Source organism: Lynx canadensis, chromosome B1, assembly GCF_007474595.2.
Source record: "Lynx canadensis isolate LIC74 chromosome B1, mLynCan4.pri.v2, whole genome shotgun sequence".
NCBI classification, from domain to species: domain Eukaryota; kingdom Metazoa; phylum Chordata; class Mammalia; order Carnivora; family Felidae; genus Lynx; species Lynx canadensis.
Window position 1 is genome coordinate 199,161,397 of NC_044306.2, and position 22,077 is coordinate 199,183,473.

At 61.6% G+C, this 22,077-nt stretch overlaps 1 protein-coding gene across 1 annotated transcript in view; it reads left to right on the plus strand.

Moving 5' to 3' along the window:
• WDR1 (WD repeat domain 1) overlaps nucleotides 1-22,077 on the plus strand; it is a 45,197-nt gene that overhangs the window by 17,557 nt on the left and 5,563 nt on the right. Inside the window, exons 4-12 of the mRNA XM_030314202.1 lie at nucleotides 794-941; nucleotides 1,984-2,164; nucleotides 9,690-9,767; nucleotides 10,314-10,394; nucleotides 10,617-10,850; nucleotides 13,441-13,528; nucleotides 15,290-15,446; nucleotides 16,746-16,833; nucleotides 20,393-20,503. Of these exons, the coding sequence (XP_030170062.1) occupies nucleotides 794-941; nucleotides 1,984-2,164; nucleotides 9,690-9,767; nucleotides 10,314-10,394; nucleotides 10,617-10,850; nucleotides 13,441-13,528; nucleotides 15,290-15,446; nucleotides 16,746-16,833; nucleotides 20,393-20,503 (1,166 nt within the window). The remainder of the gene's footprint in view (nucleotides 1-793; nucleotides 942-1,983; nucleotides 2,165-9,689; nucleotides 9,768-10,313; nucleotides 10,395-10,616; nucleotides 10,851-13,440; nucleotides 13,529-15,289; nucleotides 15,447-16,745; nucleotides 16,834-20,392; nucleotides 20,504-22,077) is intronic.

The window sequence follows — 22,077 nt, forward strand, 5'->3', positions numbered from 1 at the left end:
CTTCTCCCTGTCTGCCGCACAGGACTGTGGGCCCCCGGGGTTTGCTCATGGGTCAGGCTCTGCGGCAGCCTCCTGCGGAGCCTTAGTTCTCTGTGAAGCGATGACTAACTTGGTGACGGGACCCTGGCGGGGAAGGGAAGGATGTGCCGCTTCCCCTTCCAGGACCCTCGTGGGCCTCACACGGGGATCCTGCAGCACCCAAGTCGTCTGGGCTGTGGGGTGTGCCTTAGATGCCAGAGGGCGGCACGGGTGGAGTGGAGGAGAGCCCCGGTGGGGGCCACTGTGCGCGTCACGGCATGCGTTAGCTGCACACAGCTGCGCTCCTTGTCTGTGTGAGCACGGCCACTGCACGGGAGAGGTGGCTGTCACTAGTACTGTCACACTTTGGAAATGAAGAACTTCGGTCCCAAGCGTTAAGAAAGCTGCCTGAGACCCATGCGCCGCTTGGATCCCCCTACGAGGAAACCACAGTCCCAGAACCAGACCGCTTCCTGATGCCTCGGAAGTGCGCCTCCGCGTGTCTCTGGGCGTTCTGATCCACACCCAGGGTGCGTCATCCAGGTGACTGCTGGCGCCCCCCAGAGACCCGGTAGTGGCCCTCACAGAGGCCACGGGCTCTGGTTGACCGGTGGCGGGTTTTGCTTACCTGAGACACATCCCTCCTCCCAGCAGCAGCCTCGGGCAACGCCAGCAAGCCTGGGAACCCTGGGCGGTGCTGTCCGGGCGTGCCTTGTGCCCACACGGCCCTGCCCCAGGGGTAAACTTGGCTCTCGCTACCCCCTTGTGTCCACAGATGTATCTGGGAAGCTGAGGATCTGGGATACCACGCAGAAGGAGCACCTCTTAAAGTATGAGTATCAGCCTTTCGCTGGAAAGATCAAGGACATTGCTTGGACGGAAGACAGTAAGAGGATCGCAGTGGTCGGGGAAGGAAGGGAGAAGTGAGTCTCTGGCCTCGGCCCTCCCTGCCCGTGTCCCTTGGCTTTGCTTTCTTTCCGGGTGCCCCCGGTGGGAGGGGAGCAGTGACACCTGTGCCAGCTTGGACTCGTGTGGAGTCCCCCCGGGGCCCTGGTACCTTCCCTCTGTCTCTGACATCCGTGGCCCCTCACCTCTTGGAGCTCCAGCCGTCATGCCCACAGTCCAGGCTGCAGGAAACGAGAAGGTGAAAGAGTTACAGCTCTCAGGAGCGTTACCGGGGTCCCTCCCAGCATGCCACGGCCACACCTGGCTGCAGGGAGCTGTGCACCCCACCTGAGATGGTCACTTAACGAAGGAAGAGGGGGCAGGTGGCCCGCAGTGGCCGCCGCGCTCACGGCTCTAGTGACCAGTGGGGTCAGTACCGCGATTCAGGTTTCCGACTCCGAGCGAGGTCAGGGTTCCCCCCAGGGCACCACGGCCGCCGTCAAGCACTTGGAATTTGGCAGGCACACATCTCCCTACTCAGAGGCTATTTTTACTGCGTGTTCTGACAGGTATTAATTCTGCCATAGCTTTTCCAGTCATCCTGTTGGTCTCAGCAATTCCATTTTCATTCAGTCACACGTAGTAACCCCCGCGGTACGTTTTTATCAGATGCCAGCTGAGCGCAGGACATCCTCGCCTTCCCAGCAGGGGTGGCGGCTGCTAAATATCTTGGTCCCGCCCAGTAAAACTGTTAGGAAACTGGTAAGCCATAGGGCTACTCCCCTGGCAGGTGTTTCTAAGGCACATTCCACATGGGAGGCCTGTCGGCCTCGACCATATAGACCGAATAGGGATTCCAGTCCCTTCCCGAAGGCACTTGGCTCTCGGATTCTCCAGCAAATACTGTGCAGAGCTGAAACCATGGGAGGCCTTCGGCGTTGACTCCTTTAACGAGCGTGCGTGAAGTGTGGCCACGAGCTCTGCCCACCCCCACCCCGAGCACTGGCCACTCAGCTGCCCACATCTCATTGACTGTCCCCAGGGTTGACTTTTTCCTGTGACTCCTCTCATTGGGTCAAGGTTTGGAGCCGTCTTCCTGTGGGACAGTGGCTCTTCCGTGGGCGAGATCACGGGACACAACAAAGTCATCAACAGCGTGGACATCAAGCAGAGCAGACCGTACCGGCTGGCAACGGGCAGTGACGATAACTGTGCCGCGTTCTTTGAGGGGCCACCGTTCAAGTTCAAGTTCACAATCGGCGTAAGTGGACTTTCCCCTGGGGGTGGCTTGCACGCGAAACCAGCAGTCTAGACCTGCAGCTATGGCAGCCAGGTCGCAGGCACGTGCCATTAACGCCGTGACGTGTTGACGCGTGGACGGAAGTGGAGTTTACAGGGGAACTTCACACACGAAGTGCGTGGGGCAGCACTCGAGCCCCCGGCCCGCCTAGTCCTGCACTCAGGCCCGCCTGGATGCTTCCAGCAGGGAGGCGCTCGCCCCGGGAGAGGTGTATGTTTCTGGGGTTGCAGGGAGGGTGCATCTCTGATGCCGTGTGGCCAGGTGAGCGTTCTGGCTGGAGGAGCCTTGTCAGAAAGGGGTGGCCCAGGCCTGGCTCTGGTGGTGCCAGCTTGAGACCTGCTGAGCCTCCCAAGCGATAGAGGTGGTGAGCTTCCGGGGATACCTGGATTTGTCTCGTCTGGTGAGGTGATGAGGGCAGGGTCCCAGCTGGAACGTGACATGTGATGAAGAGAGTTAGATGCTTCAACTCTCAAAGACTCATGCTCTAAATGCCTTAGCGGAGCATGTCCTAGCCCTGCACGTGCTCCCTGACTGCGACGAGGGTCTGAACCTAAGCCTCCCTTTTCCCGTCTGCAAGGTGGGTGTGGAGGCATCGATACCAGAGCATTTTAACCATGAACTTTACTGCACAGCTGCCCGCGGGTCCAGAGCGGTTCCTTGCCCTGCCTCATGGAGGATTAAATGAGAGAATGCCCTTAAAGAGACTCACTGGGGCCTGCTCTTAACTCCGGTGACTAACCACAGTGATTCATAGATAGTGGGCAGGGTGTGGCTAGAAAGGATGATGACACTTCCTCAGCAGGTCCCCCACAGGGCAGCACTGGGGCAGTGGGCGGAATTTGCTGTCGGACACTGAAGGGCTCTGCAGGGGTTCCTGCTGGTAGTGAAACAGGCTTCCATCCATCCCCGGGGCCCTTGAGCAGGGCCTGGTCGGCTGCGTGGGAAGCACAGCAAGGCTTTCTGTGCCCTGCAGAGCGTGCAGCTCAGAGGTCCCTTTGCAGCAGTCCGTGTGGCTGTCTCCTGTGGCTGCTGCCTGGCTTGTAGGTGGTGGCGGCTTTATTGAAGGCTGTGGCTCGAGGTCCGTGCTTCCTACGTGCAGGCAGACGTATCATGGGATACAGGGTGAGCAGTGGGTGCTGAGTCAGACGGAGTCAGATGACTGAGCGTCCTGCCTCGCACCCAGGAGAGGAAGGAGGACGGAGACAGGAGGTTTCTGTGGCAACAGGAGGTCGTCCTAGCTTGTCTCAGTGAAGCTGTCCCTGCCCCCAGGTACCCCCCTCCGCCTTCCCCGCTGTTTGATTTCACTTGGCTGTGATCTGGGCTCTGAGCTGGTGGGGCTCCCTTCCCCGCCCCGGGAGGGATGGTTTCCTCTTCGCAGATGGAGAGAAAACCCGGCAGGGAGCAGCTCAGTGGCAAGTAAGCGGAGCCAGGTTTTGAGTCCAGTCAGCTTGAGCCTGTGACTTCACCCCACTGCCAGCCTTCTCCACGTGCTCACTTGGAGCCTTGGCCGGAAGGCCCTTCCTTGTTCCGTTTTCCTTTCTAATCTGAGAACACAGCCCTCGCCCCAAAACCCTGGCCCGGGGTGGGGGTCAGGTGCGGACGTTTGCCCGGCTGGCACCTGTGCCCAGAAAGGGCACACAGCTCGTCCCCACAGTCTGCCTGTGGAACCTGTCACCCGTGCGTCCTGCGTAAGGACCTGGGAGAGGTCAGAAGGGCTGTGGGCCGGGAATGGGGGGCACTGGGTGGCAGCCCAGCGCGGCAGCTGGCTGGCTCTGCGACCCTCGGGTGGGCGATTGGTGTTCTGGGTCTCTTCAGGAGACGGATGGTGACGGCCCTCCTCCGCCGGCCCCGCTGAGCTGTGGGCGCACGTGAGCTGCTGGTGAATGTCTCCGTGTCCACGAGGAGTTCCTTGGGCTTCCGTTGGAGAAGATTCTAACAGGCTCAGTTGGCCTAGAGAGTAAAGGATGGGGAGAGCACTTGCCCCCGGGCACCCACCCAAAATGCCTTGCAAAGTGTTGACAGCTTTGTAGATGAGTCTGACTTGTGCACGTGTGTCTGCCCTGGAGCCTCAAAACCCCGGAGTAAAGTAAAGCTGGAGTGGATGGCTGGCTGTCCACCCGTCCAGGCTCCAGCTTCTTGCCGTCTTCCTCTCGAGCACGTTTAAGGCCATGGGATAAGGGGTGGGCATGTCGGGAGCACAGAGGAGCTGAGTTCCAGTTGCCCTGAGAAAGAGGAGGTTGTGCTCTCAGTGTCGGCACGCACTGAAATCAGAAGCCGACGGCGCTCATACCCGAGGGGAAGTGAAGGGGTTTCTGAGACAAACCAGAGCGACCATACTCACTCGGGTCAGACCGCCTGCCCGTCCTGCTGGCCTGAGGAGGGGAATCAAATCGCTTTCCTTTTTTGTTCTCGCGTTTATTGGTTTAAACCAGCCGCTCGTGTCGTACAGAGGGAGTATAGACTCCTGGTTCCTCCAGGCCTGAGTCCTGGATCAGCGTCAGCCACCCTCTGCTGAGCCCTCAGACTCTGGGTTCAGCGTCAGTGTTCCTTCACCTAAAACCGCAGTGAGCCCAGGAGGCTGTAGAAACACAGGGCGGGGGAACCATCACCTGAATAGGCCCGGGCCCACCCATATTTCAGAGGCCGTGGGCCCCCCCCGGACCCCCAGGACCATAGGAGGCCGGGTGTAGGACAGAGGCTTTGGGCATCGCTGTCTCCGCCCCTGGCCCTGGCGTTCTGTGGGTAAAGGCGGAGGTTCCCTTTGAGGAGCTAAGAAAGAAGGGGCGGGTGGGCCCTTGCTCACTCCTCGTCTACCGCAGGCATGTCTTCCCCGCCAAGTGCGTCCCCGCAATGGATGCGTCTGGACGGGTGAGAACCGGCCCAGCTGAGCATCGTCCGCTGGCCCGCCGCACCCGTGCACCTGCCCGCTGGGGTGCTCTGCGAGTCTCTGGCCCCGCGCTTCCTTCCTCCTCCGTCCGGTGAGCAGGTTGGCCGCCCTGGGCCGACCGTGGACGCCCCTTCTGGAGCAGGCCCTTCGGAAGACTGCGTCCACATCCCGACCGACTTCCAGGTGTTGTGGTCGCTAGGGTAGTTTGTCTAACTCAACGATTGCCGAATTGGCACTCCTGTGCCCCGGGCCTGCTTCCGCAGGCTGTGGCTGGCTGACCTGGAGGTGGAGTGAGTGTGTGAGAGCGGAGGGAGCCCCTGCGGCGGGGGGACACCTGGTCTCCTCTCCTCCCGGGTGCGGTGCGGTGCGGTGCGGTCGGCTGCCCTGGGAGCGGCTCTCCCCTGCCGCCCGTGCCGTCTCCCCCTCCACAGGCGACTCCAGGCGGGGGCGTCCCATGTCCCTCTACACAGCGGGAGGGGACGTGAGCTACAAATCTGTCTTCGCTATTATTAGAACTGCTGCCTTTCCAGACCGTGAAGTAAAATTGGAGCTCCGATATGCAGGATTTTCTGGTGGTGTTTCTCCTGTTTCCTGACTTACAACAGGGCACGAAGCAGCCATATGGCTCCTTCGAAGTGTATCGGGGGCCTGGGCTGGGCCCACAGAATGCCCTGCCTGGTCAGGCCTAGCCTTTCCGCCCTCATGTGCGTTGGTCTTGCGTTCGCGACGGGTGTGCTGGGGGGCAGCAGGGCACGTCCCCTCCCCCGTTTCCTTCCTGGCTTCCCCGCAACAAGCCGTGGCTGACGGCAGGGTGACTGGCCCAGCCACGCTCACATGGAGAAGCTTGCTGTCGCCTCCTCTAGTCCTCTTTCTCCGGAGTCCGCGGTAGCTGAACCAGTCTGTCCAGGGTGGCGGGAGAGGCAGGCAGAGGGTAGGGGTCACTTTGGTGCTTCTCAGCCAGGCTGAGGCTGGCGAGGAACTTGGCGAAGGATGCGGGAGACTTCGGAGCGGGAGGGGGGGAGCCGGGTGTGGAGGTGACACAGACCGAAGCAAGGCGAGGCCATGTTTCAGGTCCAGGCAGAAACCGCTTCTCAGAGCACTGGCTGTGGAGGCTGGGCTCGGGGGGAGGGGGAGGGCACCAGCGTTGGAGCCTGTTCCTCCCTCCACGAGCTCATGACAGGGAACAAGGCAGGTGGGCCTGGGGCACGTCGCTGTGAGTGTCAGTAGCAGTCGTATGTTCAGGGGACAGCTGAGGCCAGCGGAGCCAGGGAGGGCTCCCAGAGGGGACATCTGAGCTGACCAGCTGGAGTCAGGCCAGGGAGCCCCGTGGTGCTCTGACCCTATCAGTGACGTGGGCTCAGGTACATTACTTATTACCTAATGGCTTCAACGACTCCGTGTTCTCAGTGTCGAGAGGGGGTGATGGGGGGGGGGGGGGTCAGGTGATGATGGGGAGATAATGACAGTGGGGCGTTCTGGGGAGGATCCACTGACAGGGTCCCCGCCAGAGCTCCAGTGAGTGTTCGCCGTGACTGATGGGCGGACAGGATTAGACCGGACCCCGAGGGCCTTCCACATCAGGGGATGGGGGATGGCCTGTGCCGTGACTCCTCTGGGGGGTTGGGGAGGGGCCGGGAGCCCCCGCTCAGTAGGTGGTGGCTGGGTTAGGCAGCCGCAGGAAGCCTTCGGATGTCTGAACCCTCCCTGTGAAGTTTCCCCAGACCCCGTCCTTCTTGCACTCAGGCCTCACCTCCCCGTGGAGCGGGCTATTTTTAGCCCTCACTTTTTTGGTTAACGGGCTGTTCACTGCCGTCTCCCTTTAAGTGGGCTATTTCAGGAGCAGACATCAGTCTCCGGCTCATTTGGGCTCTTGGCTCAAGCTGCAGGAAAAGCTGACGGGGAGGAGTTTCTAAAGCCCGAGGCCTTGGGTTCACACAGCGCATGGGCCTCAGCTTGTCTGCCGTGCCTGGCCCGCGCCAGACCGGCCGGGGCTGTCCCACAACCTGCCTTGTTCCCAGGCCTGGGGAGGGGCATGCTGCGTTCCAGCAGGGAGAAGGGCCACAGACCCTGTGTGGTGTCCCCTGTAACATCAGGGGTGCTGAGCGCTCTGAGAGACCCGATCCAGAGAGATGGGGCGGAGGGTCTGGGGAGAGGCCGTGGCAGCACAGTGGGATCGCTCCAGCTGTTGGCTGGACCTGGGCAGGTGCGGGGCTTGGGTGTCCGGTGCCTTTCAGGAGGGCGTCCTGACTAAGGCCAGCTGGGGTTGGGATACGGGGACGTTCCTGTTCTCTAAGGGAACCGGCAAAACTGAAGTTTGTTACGAGGCGGAATTAAATGATGGCTGGCCAGCTAATTCATAGTATATTCCTTACGCCCAGTAAAGGGGAATCAGCACCCCACCGTAGCCACCTATTTAGCCCAGGGTCCGCTCCATTTGTCGTGCGTGCTTTTGGTGTCCCAGTGTGGGGGGCCCTGCTTCCCTGGGCCGGCCGCGGCTGGATGGACAGCACCTGGGTGGCTCCCCGCCGGAAGGCCCCAGAGCCAGTGCAGTCAAGTGCAGAGCTCTGGAGGAGAAATGGGAGCCCCGGGTTCTCTCCCAGCCCTGTTGTCTCCTGGGAAGTGCCTGGAGGCTCCCTGAAGCCCTCGCGGTGGTTAGGTGGCGGGTGACCGGTGATGGTGGTGGGGGCAGAAGCAGCCAGGAGGGCTCGTAGGATCCTGGTTTGGAGAGCAGTTTGGTTCCGCTGTGGCTCACGTTGCCGGACTGCTCCTGCTGCTGGTCTCGGAGCACAGACCCGGGAGCAGGGAAGGCCAGCCTTAACACAGGTGAGCACACACAGCAAACTCAGGTCCCTGTCACCCCGGTGGAAGCTGGGCCCCGGGAGGCGGGTGGGTGGCCTGTTCGTAATAGGGACCGCCTCCCAGCGGTCGCACAACCAAAGCCAAGTGCGGGCTGAAGCCGTGAGCCCGTCGTGCCTCCGTCAGGGGCACTGGTGGTGGTGCCCCAGAGGACAAGCTCTTTGGTCAGAGCCAAGTCCCAGCCCTACGACGGTGCTCACCGGAAGGAGGCAGGAAGGAAGCAGGCTGTGTAAACCAGGCACCAGCATCGCCCCCCTCGGTGCTCAGGCTTTCTTGTCCCAGCTGGTCCCTCGAGGGTGACCTGGCCTCCCCCCCCCCTGCAGGGGGTCCCTCCCGGTGAGATGCGGCTTTGGCTGCTTCTGGCCTACAGCTGAGGGAAGGGGAGGAAGTGCTGAATAGGAGGTGCCGGGCCTGCTTTGGGCTCCAGCTCAGGACGGGGACCGCATCTCGTGGGGCCTGACGCCTGGCCTGGAGTCAGACCGCAGTCATGTGGTGCTGTGGAGCGAGGGCTGCCTCCACCAGGGAAGCCCGTCCTCCCCCTCCCAGCTGGACTTGGCAGACACATGGATTCCTTTGATCCCGGCTCTGGGGCTCCACTGCCCGGGAACCCGGCCCCGACTTCTCCTTCCTGGCCTGGGTTTCTTCATGAGGACAGTGGTCACAGTGTCCGTGAAGGGTTGTGACCACAGGAGCGTTTCGGATGACACGTTCCACGTGCCCTAACGAAGTTCGGCAACCCGCGGCGTGATCGCCAGGCATTTGTTCTCGTTTCTGGAAGCCAGAGCCTGAGATCCAGGTGTCCCCAGCTTGTGCCCCCACCCCCTGACTCCTTCCCGATTCTGTTACCTCTGGGTTCTTTGGCTCAAGGGAGCCTAACCCCAGTCCGCCTCCATCTGGGCTTGTTCTGCGCACCGCCCCCCCCCCCCCCCCCACCACCCATCTGGGTCATTGCATTAGGACTGTGCTAATGACCTCGTCTTGATTGCTTCTGGAAAGACCCTCTTTCCAAGTGAGGTTTCCATTCAGATAGCACCAATTCAGCTTGTGTCTTTGGGGCATAATTCAACCCATAACGTGACAGACACACATGCGGACCCCTCGCACGCAGCTCCTGATTAAGTTGAGTCAGTTCTTGGCTTTGGAGGGCACTGTGGGGCAGGTGATGAGTGGGGTTTTTTCCTGAAGGTTAGCTGTTTATACCCACAGAAGCAGTTAACCCTTCCTACCCTTGGGAGAGCTAATAGTGCTTGCCAGGGTGGGGAGGGGCAGGGGGTGTTTAGAGGATGTTTTCTTATACGAACCCTCGATTTGGGAAAGAATGAGTTGTTCCTCTAGGAAAGGGACTCACCCCTGGAGGGTCACTTGGAGTCTTACTCCCAGGAAGTACGTGACCATCGTTGAATTTCTGGTTGTTAGCTCCAACCCAAGGTGCTGCACCCTGGAGACTCAGCCAAGAGGCCTCCAGGTTCTGGACTGGAGTTCTCACTGGGCCCCTGAGGGAGGAGGGCGGGTTGTGTCTGCCAGAGGGGAAGGAATGCACCCTGAGTGTGGGAATGGGGAGGCCTGGCCCTCCCAGTGAGTCAGGGGCTGCTTCAGACTTGTTTATTTAAGCCCTGAGGTCGTCCTGTCGCCTGGCAGTTCACATCGGCAGCCAGAGTGGATGTGTGAAGCAGACTGCATATTTCATAAAGAACTTTCCAGAACCTCCCGTCGTCAGGTGGATAACTGTACACTCTCCCACAGGACCACAGCCGCTTCGTCAACTGTGTGCGATTCTCTCCTGACGGGAACAGGTTTGCCACAGCCAGCGCGGATGGCCAGGTGAGGGCTGAGGGCAGGGGCGGGGGCTCATCCATGGCCTCCCAGCGGTTCAGGGCAGGCAGACCCTCCAAAGCCCGTCTTCCCATGAGGAACTAGAACTCCCCCTCCCTCCCGCTCCTGGAAGGCACTCGGGTTACTGGGTTGGTGGACCCCTTTTCACCTCTCCTTTTGTTTTCTATTTTGTGAGCGGGGTGAGGGCAGAGGGGGGGAGAGAGAGAGAATCCCAGGCAGGTTCTGTGCTCAGTACAGAGCCTGATGTGGGGCTCGATCCCACAACCCTGAGATCACGACGTGAGCCAAAATCAAGAGTCAGGTACACAACTGACTGAGCCACACGGGCGCCCTACCTTTCTCCTTTTTAATAGAGCTGGAAATCCCGTTAGCACTCGTCGTAGGTTGCTGTTTTTTAGGAGTCACGGTAGCAAACTCTTGACGGTAGAGCCGTGGCAGGAAGGGCTGGTTTCACGCACAGCTGGCGAGAGCATCCTCACACCTGTGACCCGTGTGTGTGTGTGTGTGTGTGTGTGTGTGTTTATTCCTCGAAAGATCTACATCTATGACGGAAAGACGGGAGAGAAAGTGTGTGCCCTGGGAGGAAACAAGGCTCACGACGGAGGCATTTACGCCGTGAGTACGGATTTGTCTGCGGCTGTGGTCAGGCGGCGTCCGTGTTTGCCGTCATCAGTGAAGAGTTGGGAGCAGGGGTGGCGGTAGCGGGCTTCAGGGTCCCGTGGAAAGGGTGTCGTGGTCCCAGCGGGTCCCTCCCGGGCTGAGGGCTGTGGACAGGCTGCTTCCTGAGGCCCCTTTCCACTCTGTTCTCTGACACGTGGCCCACTGTTCCTTTGACAGATCAGTTGGAGTCCTGACGGCACCCACTTGCTTTCTGCCTCCGGAGACAAAACCTCTAAGATTTGGGACGTCGGCGTGAACTCTGTCGTCAGCGCGTTTACGATGGGCTCCGCCGTCCTGGACCAGCAGCTGGGCTGCTTGTGGCAGAAGGACCACCTGCTCAGCATCTCCCTGTCCGGGTACATCAATTACCTGGACAGAAACAACCCCAGCAAGCCCCTGCGGGTCATCAAGGTGAGGCTGAGTTGGGGGCCGGCCCTGGGGGCTTGGCAAGTGGGACGTGCGTTCAGCAGAAGTGAGAGTCCGGATGTCGAGCTCCCCTTGAGTTTCTAGAAGCGCCAGGACCCAGGGCCTGGGGTGTTGGACGGTGGCCCTCACCCTGCGGTCGGGAGCCCCTCTGGCCTCCCTGGGGCAGCCTCCCTCACTTCGGAGCTTCCAGGTGTAACACACGGAGCCCAAGGGCATCGCTACAGACACGGAGGGCCCGCAGAGAGCCTCGAGGAGGACCAGGAGGCCTTGGCGCTGGACCTTGGCGTTTAGTTTAGGTGGCATTTGAACGTGGGAAGGAGAGACTTTGGGTTTTGGGTGGTTCAAGCAGGGAAGGCCCGTGGCAGGGAATGAGCTTGGAGAAGCAGGTGGACCTTAGGGTACAGAGGCCTTGAATGCCCAGCTGGGAGTTTGTGCAGCAGCAAGCCACGGGAGGTGGTAGGACCCTGTCCCCGGCTCCCGTCCTGTCACCTGCAGGCTTCCTGGGGCCAGGTGATGCCCAGGGTCTGCCCCCAGTGCCCCTCCTTTGACAGGGATGGGTGCGTCTTCTCCCGCCTCAGCCCTTGTGATCTCACTATCTCTGGAAATCAGCAGCCAGGCAAGAGCCAGGAGCTCCCTGAGGACAGGGCGGGTTCTGCTGCTATCCCTGCAGGCCTTGCTTCTGCCCAGGAGCCAAGGGAGGCATGGCTAGGGGGGGAACCACTGTGTCCCATTCAGGTGCGGATGCTGCGTGGAGGGAGGACTGAGCCACTGCAACGGCTGCATCTGTCCTCACTGCTGGCCTCGTGCCATCTGCTCTCACGAAGCTTCACCCACCTTGGCCCTGAGGACGGGGCGTGGGGACCCCTCCTTGAGTTAGGCCCCAGCCTGGCGTGATGGACGTGCCGCGAAGGTGTATCCGGCCTGACACTGAGCGTGGGGGAGCTGGGGGTGGGCCCCACCCCAGGACACAGTCACTTTGCTGGGCCTCCAGATGTGATGGGGAGAAATTGCTTGAGACATTCAGGCATCACCGTCAGCCCACCTGTGCCCAGGAGGGCGGTTTCCCGTAGGCCACCAGAAGCACAGGGACCACAAGTTAGGCTTCCTTTCTTCCAGGCCAGCTCAGGGAATCTTGTGGGCTTTTACAGTTCTCAGAAGAGACTCCTGGCCCCGTGCCTGCCGGTGTGTAGGTGTGTGAATCCCAACGTATCTGGTGCCGATCCTGGGCTGCAGGGGTTTCTAAGCCACATGTGGGAGCCCAGGAAAAGACTGGAGTCAGAAGAGCAGTTCTCAGCCTTGGTTGCATGTTCAGATTTAAAAAGGGCTGGTGCCTGGCTTGCCCCAGAGGGACTGGGTCATCCCTGTAGGGATGGGCCTAGGTGCTGGTACTTGTAAACACACCCAGGGGATTCTCCTGTGTAGCCGGAGCACCGATTCTCAAGGGAGAAGGTCCATCAGGCTCATCCGAGAGGGCCAGCTTGTTAAAACACGGCAGCTGGGTTCGTCCGTGGACATCTGTGGGGCACGCGAGAGCCTGGGGTTCTCACAAGTTCCCAGGTGAGGCGGCGGCCCCAGGCAGGGATTGTGCACGGAGCCCCAGGGCATCTTACCGAGTGCAGGTCCCGAGTCCCCAGGACACAGGTGGATGCCCAGTGGGGCAGACTCTGGTCTGAGGACCACACTTAAAGTGTCAGGGCTGGCAGGGCCCTGTCCTAGAAGGAGACAGGAGGTGGGAGTAGCCCAGTATGTCCCCTGAGAACTGTGCACCGTTCCTCTGAAGACACTTGCCGCATCGTGGCAACAAGTGGAACCCCACAGAAAGCTTGGAAGTTCCTGGGTTGGGGCCTGTGCAAAATTGTGCCAACCGTCAGCAGAGCATTACTGGCAAAGGCCCGCCTCCCGCCCCTGGTGAAGGGGGATCAGTGATCAGGCCCCCCACCCCCTTAACAGTTACAGAGGGGTTACGTGTCCCCTTTGCAGCAGAGGTCCGGCTGTAGAGTCCTCTGTGCCTGCCACGTTGCCAGGCAGGGAGGTTGGGGGGGGGGGGGTCAGAGCCCTCGAACAGCTTGTGAGTTACAGGTCTGGGAAGAGAACAGGCTGTCAGCAGCACCCCAGGACTGCCTGGGTCTCTCTGGGTGGCCCGGGCGCCTCTCCACCCGCCTCTGAGCGCCAGACCCTCCCGAGACCCGTCTGTTAGCTGCTGCAGCTCCACAGGTGTGAGCAGCATTTCCCCCTTTCGGGGGCGCTACTGAGACGAGGCTCTTGGCTCCTGGGCTCCCTTAGATCCTGTCCTTGGCCCGGGTCGAGCTGAGGTACTAGGAGGGAAGAGGCTGCACCATACGATTTTGTCACCTGCTCAGTCAGCTGGGGATAAAGCCGACCGGGGCTCCGGGGAGGTGTTTGCAGGCACGCGGGGGGCCGCCGGGTGTTGCCACTGACGTCAGCGGCAGTGTCGAGGGTCTTCCGCCTCTTCGTCACCCAGGGACACGTGTCAGTCAGTAGAGGGTGGCCGGCAAGTTGCAGCGGCAGGACGCTGTGCTCCGCGCTCACCCTGCCCCGTCCGTGTCCCCCACAGGGTCACAGCAAGTCGATCCAGTGTCTGACGGTGCACAAAAACGGAGGCAAGTCCTACATCTACTCCGGGAGCCACGATGGACACATTAATATCCTTTGACTCACAGAGCTGGCTGTGGGGCCGCTGGCAGGAGACGTGGGAGGTTTCTGTCCTCGCGGAGCCAGAGGCAAGGACAGCCAGGTGGCAGCGGCAGGGCGCAGCCAGCCCTGGCTGCTCAGACGGGCCGTGTCCACACTGGGGACAAGGCTGCCGCCCAGACCTGGCGGGTCACTTTTTCCTGGGCGGCTGGGAGTGGCTCTGGATGGAACTCTGGACCAGGCTGCCTCTCTTCCGCCTGGGCCCCTCGAGCGGCCCGATCCCTCTCATAAGCAGTGAGTCAGGGGTCTCAGAATTCAGTAGAAGCTAGAACCTTTCAGGACGGTCCCCTTGTTTTAAAAATGGAAGACCGAAGCTCGGAACGCTCCAGGGCCTTCTGCAGACTCACACTGCTTGTGGGCAGCAAGGGACTGGAGCCTGTTTCTCCCTCTGGTGAGGTTCCTGACGTCCCTGGAGACTTTCTCTGGAGGCACGTGAAGCCGCCCTCACAGCCGCGCTGTTTGTGGCCTGGGGCCGGTAGCCCCTCCTCCTCCCAGGACTGCAGTCCATAGGGTGCTGGGTCCTCCCAGGACTGCAGTCCATAGGGCGCTGGGTGGGGCCCGGGCGGGTCATCCAGCTGCTGGCGCCATGTGAAAGGCCTGCCCCTGTGTGGACTGTTTCCTAGTCTGCGTGCTTCTTAGCTCCTGGAAGGGGCTGTCCTGGAACCTCGTGCTCCTTCCTCACCCCTGCAGAGCCGGCTCATCCCTCCAAGGGTCTGTGGTTTTCAGAGGAGAGATCTGGCTAGGGAGGTCTCCCCACACCCCAGGGGAGGGGGCACATAGGTCACTCTCTACCCCGTCAAATGTAAGGAGGGTGGCATATGGTGGGAGCTGCATTAGAATCAGAGGCAGAGAAGGCTCTAGAATCTGTCTCTCCTGGAGCAGCGTGCCATCTTCAGCTGCCCTGGCGTGGCCCCCCTCCCCTTCCAGGTCTGCCCCGGCATGGGAGCACGCCGACATGAACACCCGAGGCTCCCAGGTACTAATGTTCCCTCGGGTATGGAGGGCTGGGGTCTCCATCACAAGAGCATGTCAACAGTGGAACACAACTATAGCTTTCTAATGGAGGCGATGATCTTTGTTTAAAGTGAGATTTGCGATTGTTCATGTGAAAGAGAAGTCCCATAGCTTAAAACACACCTTCTACCGGAACGCCCCAAACCCACGGTCTATAAACCCGCCCTGCCAGGTGGGTCAGCCCCGGGCTGTTACGTGGTGGTCCTAGCTGGCCATCGGCTTGCGTGGGGAGGGACCAGTCTCCTGCCGACAGTCCCGGGCTGGATGGCTCGCCGCAGAAAGCAGGCTGCAGCATGGGCTCAGCCGCACAGCGTCCCATCCCGGTGACAGGTTACTGGCCAGCCTCCACTCTGGCAGGGCCCCGTCCCCTCGCTGCAGGAGCCCGTCACGGGGGGGCTGTGACCCGCGCACACCATCAGCTGGCGGGGACTGGTGTGGTCCCACGATCGGCTCCCATGGCCTCAGGTTGCACTGTTTGTAACTCAGCGCGTCCTCAGTGGCCCGCTCACTGCGGGCTCACTGCGACACCAGAACGCCTGTCCTAGAATTGAGACGTAAACTCGCCCTGGGCCTCCCCTCGGGCCCTGTGCCCACGGTCCTGTCCCGAATATGCCGCCCCGAACGAGGGATGGCCAGGCCTCCCCAATGGGGCCTGCACCATGTCCTGCAGGTGGCCTTTCCTTAACCCCCCGCCCCACATTACTGGGATTCAGAGACAGGGGAGAACGACTCCTTCGCCGGCAAGGGCCACACGAACCAGGTGTCCAGGATGACGGTGGACGAGTCTGGGCAGCTGGTGAGCTGCAGCATGGACGATACGGTGCGGTACACCAACCTCACGCTGAGGGACTACAGGTGAGGGGGCCGCGGCCGGAGCGCGCGCCCTGGAACAGGAGGCCCTTTGCCTGCAGCGCTTAGTGCTGCCGATGACACGTGGCTCTTCTCAGCGCTGTCCCCAAAGGCTCCCGGGCCCAGGCCTTCGGCCACGGGCCGGGTTAGAGTCCAGGTGTAGACTCTGCCTGGGAAGTAGGCAGAACATCTCAGCCCGAGCGCCATCCTCATTCTGTTCCTCAACAGCGAAGGAAGGCAACAGAGGAGGCGAGGCTGCCTTGCGGGCTGTTGGGAAGGCCCAGCAAGGCCCTCGAAGGCCCCTGGCCCGTGGCAGGTGGCTCCAGAGGACAGACAGGCACCCAGGTGATCTGAGTAAGAGGCGGTGTTCTTTGGTCTGGCTCTGGGGTCTTGAACTGGCCGGCCCCAGAGCTGGGATAGCGGCTGTTAGCAAATAGCCTGTAGCTTCCTGTGCACAGTGGGGAGGAAGGAGAGCAAGGTCTGGCTCGTAGAAGCACGGATGGGGCACCTGTCTCCCCCCCGCCCCCTGCCTCCCCACTGCGCTCCGTGCGCGGACCCCCGTCCCTCCAGACTCCTGGAGACATGCTGGTGACCCTCACTTGGATGCGGTGTGTCCCCCGCGCCTGGCAGGACCGGGCCTGGAGTCAGCCGAGCCTCACGGTGAAGGGCAGAAGCTGGCCCAGAACCCGGTGTCCAGACCCCAGCCGCCCTCTGTGCTGCCCCGTAGTGACCCCGCATCAGCACGGCCCCCGTGAAACGTGAAAGCCTTCCCGGGAGCTGCACGCGGTACGGCGCCCTGAGCCTCACCAGGGGGAGACCCTGAGCCGTGTGGACCCCACGTTTGGCCTGGTCACAGGGGTCTGTGTGTGCAAGTTCCCCTAGGGCGTGGTTCAGGGCGTCCGCCAAAAGCAAACACAGGATTTTCACCCATGAACGGGCCAGCTTCTTCGGAAGGGTCACCGTGCTGAGCAGAGTGGCTGTGTGGCTGCTGGCGTGAGGGGTGGGCTCAGTTCGATCTGTGCCCTGGGAACGCCAGGGACGAGGGCCAACAGCTCGTCAGGGGCCCCCTTCCTTACTTCCTCTTGCCCGCCACCAGCCCCTGTGTGATCTCTGGTCTCTGTCCCAGAAAGGGTCCTTCCTCTGTGGTCCCAGGTCTCCGCTCGTGGCTCCTGTGGCACGGACGGAGTAGAGCTTCCACTTCCTACCCCGAGTTGCTCGGGTGTGCAATGAGTGTGTGGTGTGCTTAACACGCACACTGAGCCCCCGTGAGGCGGGTGTAATGCGTTTTCCCTCGTCTCCCAACAGCGGGCAGGGGGTTGTGAAGCTGGACGTCCAACCCAAGTGCGTGGCTGTGGGCCCCGGAGGCTACACCGTGGTCGTGTGCATCGGGCAGGTAGGTCGGCGTCGGTCTGGCCGGAGGGAGCGGCGGAGCGCCAGGTCTGAGGTCCGAGCTGTGCTGCTCTCCCGCTTGACAGGAGCTCTGACACCTGTCTGTACCGAGCACTGCACGTGTGTTCACTCAGTCCATCTTCAGCAGTCCTGTCCTCTAGGACAGCAACATCCCCATTTTATAGATGAGGAAACAGAGGCACAAGGAGGGTAAGCTGCTTGCCCACGGTCTGCGGCGGACAGAGGGCGGAGCTGCGATTCGTACCTGGGCAGCTGTGGGGCATCAGGCACCCTGTTGCGACCGGCGCAACAAACCCTGAGATCGGGGTCCTGAGGGTAGGGGAACGTAAGAGAAAAAAAGAAGAGAAGCCAGTTTGGGAACAGGAGGGTCCCCTGGGCTGATGGCCCAAGTGACGGCTTTATTGTTGCCGTACACAATCTTTTATATCAAGACTCTTACGGATCAGGTCATTCTAAGAATAAACAGGTTTCACATGATCGCGCTGCCAGCCAAAACATTTAGTTCTGTGTACCTTGTGAACTTTCTAAACGGGTCACAACAAGACCTTGTTGATAGATTGCTAGCAAAACACAGTTCCCATGTTTGTTTCTCTTTGACCCGGGGTAGAAAGGGGGGTAACGTTACTGCCAACACCCACAGACCACAGGCTTCAGGAATTAGATTTCTCAGCTTTGACAAGGCTTTCGTATGCCTTTGCAAGCGGGGGAATGGGAGGGGGAACCACCGGGTTGGCTGAGTCAACAGGGAGCTGTTGCTCGACCCGGTCTCAGCCTGGCACCGGGGTCCGGCCTCCCACAGCACCCCCCGTGTCCATCGGCCCACACGGCCTGCTGGAGGCACAGCAGGGGCGGCGTCCTCCTCACGACAGGAGTTCACCTCCCAGCCCCGAGCCCTGGAGCTGTGTGACTCCGTGCACGTTCCTCGCCCTCTCTGGGCTCTGCTTTTCTCCTCCCTCCCCAACAGCTCACAGGGAAGATTTCGAGGACGTGTGGGTCCGGCCCCTCGTGCCCGTGTAAGTTCGTTCGTAAACGAGGCCGAGGCAGACAGTAGTCTGCTGTCTTCCCGAGGCTGCATGATGGCCAGGGCGCCTGGGCCATTCCAGCTGTGCAGCCTGGGTTCCTGTTCAAGACAGGCCACCTACACACCTGATCTTTCAGCATGTCAGCATCTCTGGTCTCTTGACCGAGACCCCAGCCTGACCCGCTCCATACCATGTCCTGCTCTGAAGCAGGCGGCGCGGGTCCGCAGACCCGGGCGTCCCGGCGTGTAGCTCAGGGAGGGCAGGAGTGACCGAGCCCCCGATGGCAGGAGCGACAGCCCTGCTAGAGAAGGCTGGCCGCTCCGAGTAGCCGCCCCCCCCCCCCCCCCCCCCCCCATGCCGCGCCAGCGGACTTCCGCGTCCCAGATAACAGGAACTTCAGCCGGGCGATTACCAGGCAGCCTGGGTGGTCAGTGGGAGAACTGCTGGAGTGAACCGCGTGGAGCCCTGTGCGGCGGGGGAGGGGGCACGGAGAGGCAGCCTTCCAGAAGGATGGGCGGGGCTGGGCTCTGTGGCAGGGCCTCAGGCGGCAGTTTCCTGCCTGCGGAGGGCCGTCCTGACAGGCCCTCCTCCAAGGCTCACGGCGAGGCGAGTGCAAGCGGGTCGGGGGGCCACGGAGTTCCGTGCCATGCCGCTGCTGCCCTGGCCCTGCCCCTCCCCCGCTCCGGGTAGGAAGCTTCTCTTGAACTCCCCAGTGCAGGCCGTAGGGTCAGCGGAACATGCCAGAAGGGGGCTGTGATTCTAGGTCAGGAAACAGCAGGGGTCCAGCCTCATCTCAGATGCTCATGCTCCTAAGGCCTCCCCTGTCGGGTGAACCCAGTGCCCGCACCTGCTGGGCCGGTGACAGGGGCAGGTTGTTCAGGTGCATTTTGATATCTCAGTGCGGGTACCGGCACCCACCCACCTGCTCCTCTTCCCCTGGCCCCCACCCCATAGGACACCAGAAGCGGAAGCCACTGGAGGGGAGGGGGGGGGGGGGGGGGGGGGGGGGGGGACAGCTGGCAGCTCGGGCCGGGGTGCGGTGGGGTGAAGACAAAGCTGTCCCAGATCAGGGCCATGCTGTCTGGGAACAGGCCAGTGAGCTGGTGGCAAGAGGGGAGGCAAGGAGCGAGTGGGGGTGCAGGGCAGCAGAGGGTCCCCACCAGATGGCAGGAGGTGGGCTGTGCTAGCCGGGGACGCTGAGGTCCTGTGGGCCCGGATGTGCGTCCCAGCTTGGTTGTTTGTTTTCTGGGTTTATTTTGGTTTTTTTCCTGTTTTTTATTAAAAATTTTTTTTTAATGTTTATTTTTGAGAAAGAGCATGTGAGTGGGGGAGGGGCAGAAGGAGGGAGACCCAGAATCCGAAGCAGCCTCCAGGCTCTGAGCTGTCAGCACAGAGCCCGACACGGGGCTCAAAGTCACGAACTGCAAGATCGTGACCTGAGCCGAAATCATGGTGGCTTAACTGAGCCACCCAGGCGCCCCACAGCTTGGTTTTGCGAGTTGTGAGGCCTTGGACCTGTGGCTCTGGGTGTACCCCAGTTTCTCCTCCGCACGGTGGGTGGGGTGACGGTGCCCTCTCCAGGGTGGGGGAGGGGCCCACAGCGCGTGCAGCACCATTGGCAAGGCTGTGGCACACGCTGCGTGAACTTCAGGCTATTTCGCTTCTGGCGGGGACTGTATTTGATAATGTTGAGGCACCTCCAGCGTCTTTTAGCCTGGGAGGCTGAGTAGGTCTGTGTGCGGAGCCCCTCAGTGGGGCTGGGACGCCCAGGCGCTCAGCCCTGCCTGAGGACTCCGCCCTGCCCCCGACGGAGTCCGAGGGAAGCAGGGACGTGCTGCCAGGGGGCGCGGTGGGGCGCCTCCAGCCGCCTCTCTGTGTGCCACCCGCGCTGTCCTTCCCGCTCCCTGGGACCAGGCGCGCTCTGGAGGAGGCCTGTTGGGGGGAAAGAGCCTCTGTGGACCTGGGCCTGGCTCTGCTCTCTGCCCACTGGCGCCCACACCTGGGGCCCGGTTTTCTGTCTGCAAGATGGGTACCAACGCCATCTCCCCAGCCGCGGGGGACGCCCGTCTGACACGTTGGAGGTTTCACACGCTGCAGATCGGAGCTGCGAAGGGGGTTTCTTTGGACCTGGGAAACCAGAACTGAGAATCGTCCTGTGTCCCGTTCGTTCCCAGTGTTGCCTTAGAGCCAAACGTTTGTGTCTCTTGAACCTCGTGAGAACGCTGTTCGGCAAAGCTCGTTTACTGTGTGACGAGAGGAAGGGAGTTCAGATGGCAGATGGCTTCCCGAGGAGTGGGTGCTCGTAGTGGCAATGGCAGTAACGTGGCGATGGTGACAGCAGCTGGTATTGTGATACCGTGACTAGGAACTGTCACTGTCCCCAACGGCTAGCAAGGGAGGGCGCACGGAACCAGGGTCCCAGGGCCCCCGCCCCCAGCGAGCTTCGGGACAGAGCTCAGAGCAGGGCCGAGCAATCTGACCCTGGCCACTGCACCTTGACTGGTGGACTGTGCTTTTCAGATCGTCCTGCTCAAAGATCAGAAGAAGTGCTTCAGCATCGACGACCCTGGCTACGAGCCCGAAGTCGTGGCGGTGCACCCCAGCGGTGAGACGGTGGCTGTCGGGGGCGCGGTAAGGCTCCCGTCCCTCACGTCCTCTGCCCTGGCTCGTCTGGGTGGTTTGGGGGTGACACGAGCCATATGAGTGCGGGGCTGACCCGACGCAGGACGGGAGGGGAGTGGTGGGGGCCCCAGGCAGTGAACTCGGGCGGGGCGGTACTGGGCCGGAGGGCCTGCGGCAGGAGCCATCGGCCACGTGAGTACTTGGGGCACACGTGACTTGGCATGTTGAGAGGACCGGCATGGATGAGCTGGGCTTGCAGGTTGCAGAAGGGAGCGTGACGAGAAGATGCTCAGCGCCTCGGAAGCAGCGCTGACCCGATAGGTTCAGGGTTTTCCTTCAGTGCTGGCCCCGTTGTGCGCCGTGTGGCGCTCCCGCTCTCTAAACCTAGAGCCACGGGCCCGGTCTTTGCCCGCCAGGCCGAGGCAAACCGGTTCCCTTCTTCCCGTCTGGTCCTGGGGGGCCCCTGGCGGAGGAGGTCCGGCAGACCTTCGTGCCTCCAGGGAAGGAAGCGGGCGTCAGGCAGCACCTGCCGTGTCAGAGACCGGCCGGGGGCCACCTGCTCCCCAGCCGCTTGAGGACCCGGGGACCAGCTGCCCACCGAGAGGCGCACGGCCGTCCTCATGGAGCCGCCGTGAGGGTCGAGAGGCTGGCCTGAGGGCGTGGCTTGCACCTGGCGCGTGGGGTGCATCAGCTCCGCGCCGGCCACTCCACTTGTCCTTGCCGCCTGTCCGTGCAGCAGCAGTTGTGTCCCTGTGAGTGTGGCTGCCCCTCCACAGGGCGCACCGCATCTCCTCCCACCAGGCAGCCCGAGGCCGGGACTGGGCCTCAGCCCCGGCGGTTCCCACAGGGCTCCCACCCGGCCCAGACACCGTCCCCGTCGGCCTGCGCACCTGCAGTCCCAGTGGTCTTTCCTGGGCCCGTCCCCCATTCCTTTCCAGATGCTGTCCTCTGGCAGGTTCTGAGAAACAGGTTTCACCTTTTTAGGGAGGAGCTCACAGCCATGGTCCCGGGGTAGGAGGTCAAGGTCAGATGTGGGGTTTGAACCTGGTGTTCCCCCTGCAAGGCCGTACCACTGTGCCCTGCTTATCACACCTTCACTGTTTCTCTTGAAAAGAAAGATGGCTAGTTTGTCGTGCCCTCAGCTGGTACCCCGAGGCCTCGGCAGCTTCCATCTCTCCTGGTTGTCTACCACTCCTGGCCTATGAATCGCCATGATGGCACAGGACATACGTATGTCTATACCGAGTTTCCCCACGCCTCACACACACTAGCCGTCTTGGTTTATTTTGATGACCTTGTAGCAGGTGGCTGTCCCACCACGTACTTGGCCCAGTAGTGGACATCGGTGTGGGCCTCCCAGGATGTGCTTCATGTGCCATCTGTGAACATAGGCTTTTCCTTCGTTGGAATGTGTTCCTCGCGGGCAGTGTGCTCACGAGACGTGGAGCCCAGACCCCCGCTGCATTAGGCATCGGATGGGCTTGTCGCGTGAGCTCTAGGACTCCCGTGCTCAGGAACCCTGCGGGGGCTGGACGTGGCTGTTCCTCCCATGTTAGAGGCAGAGAGGAGTGCGTCGTGGACAT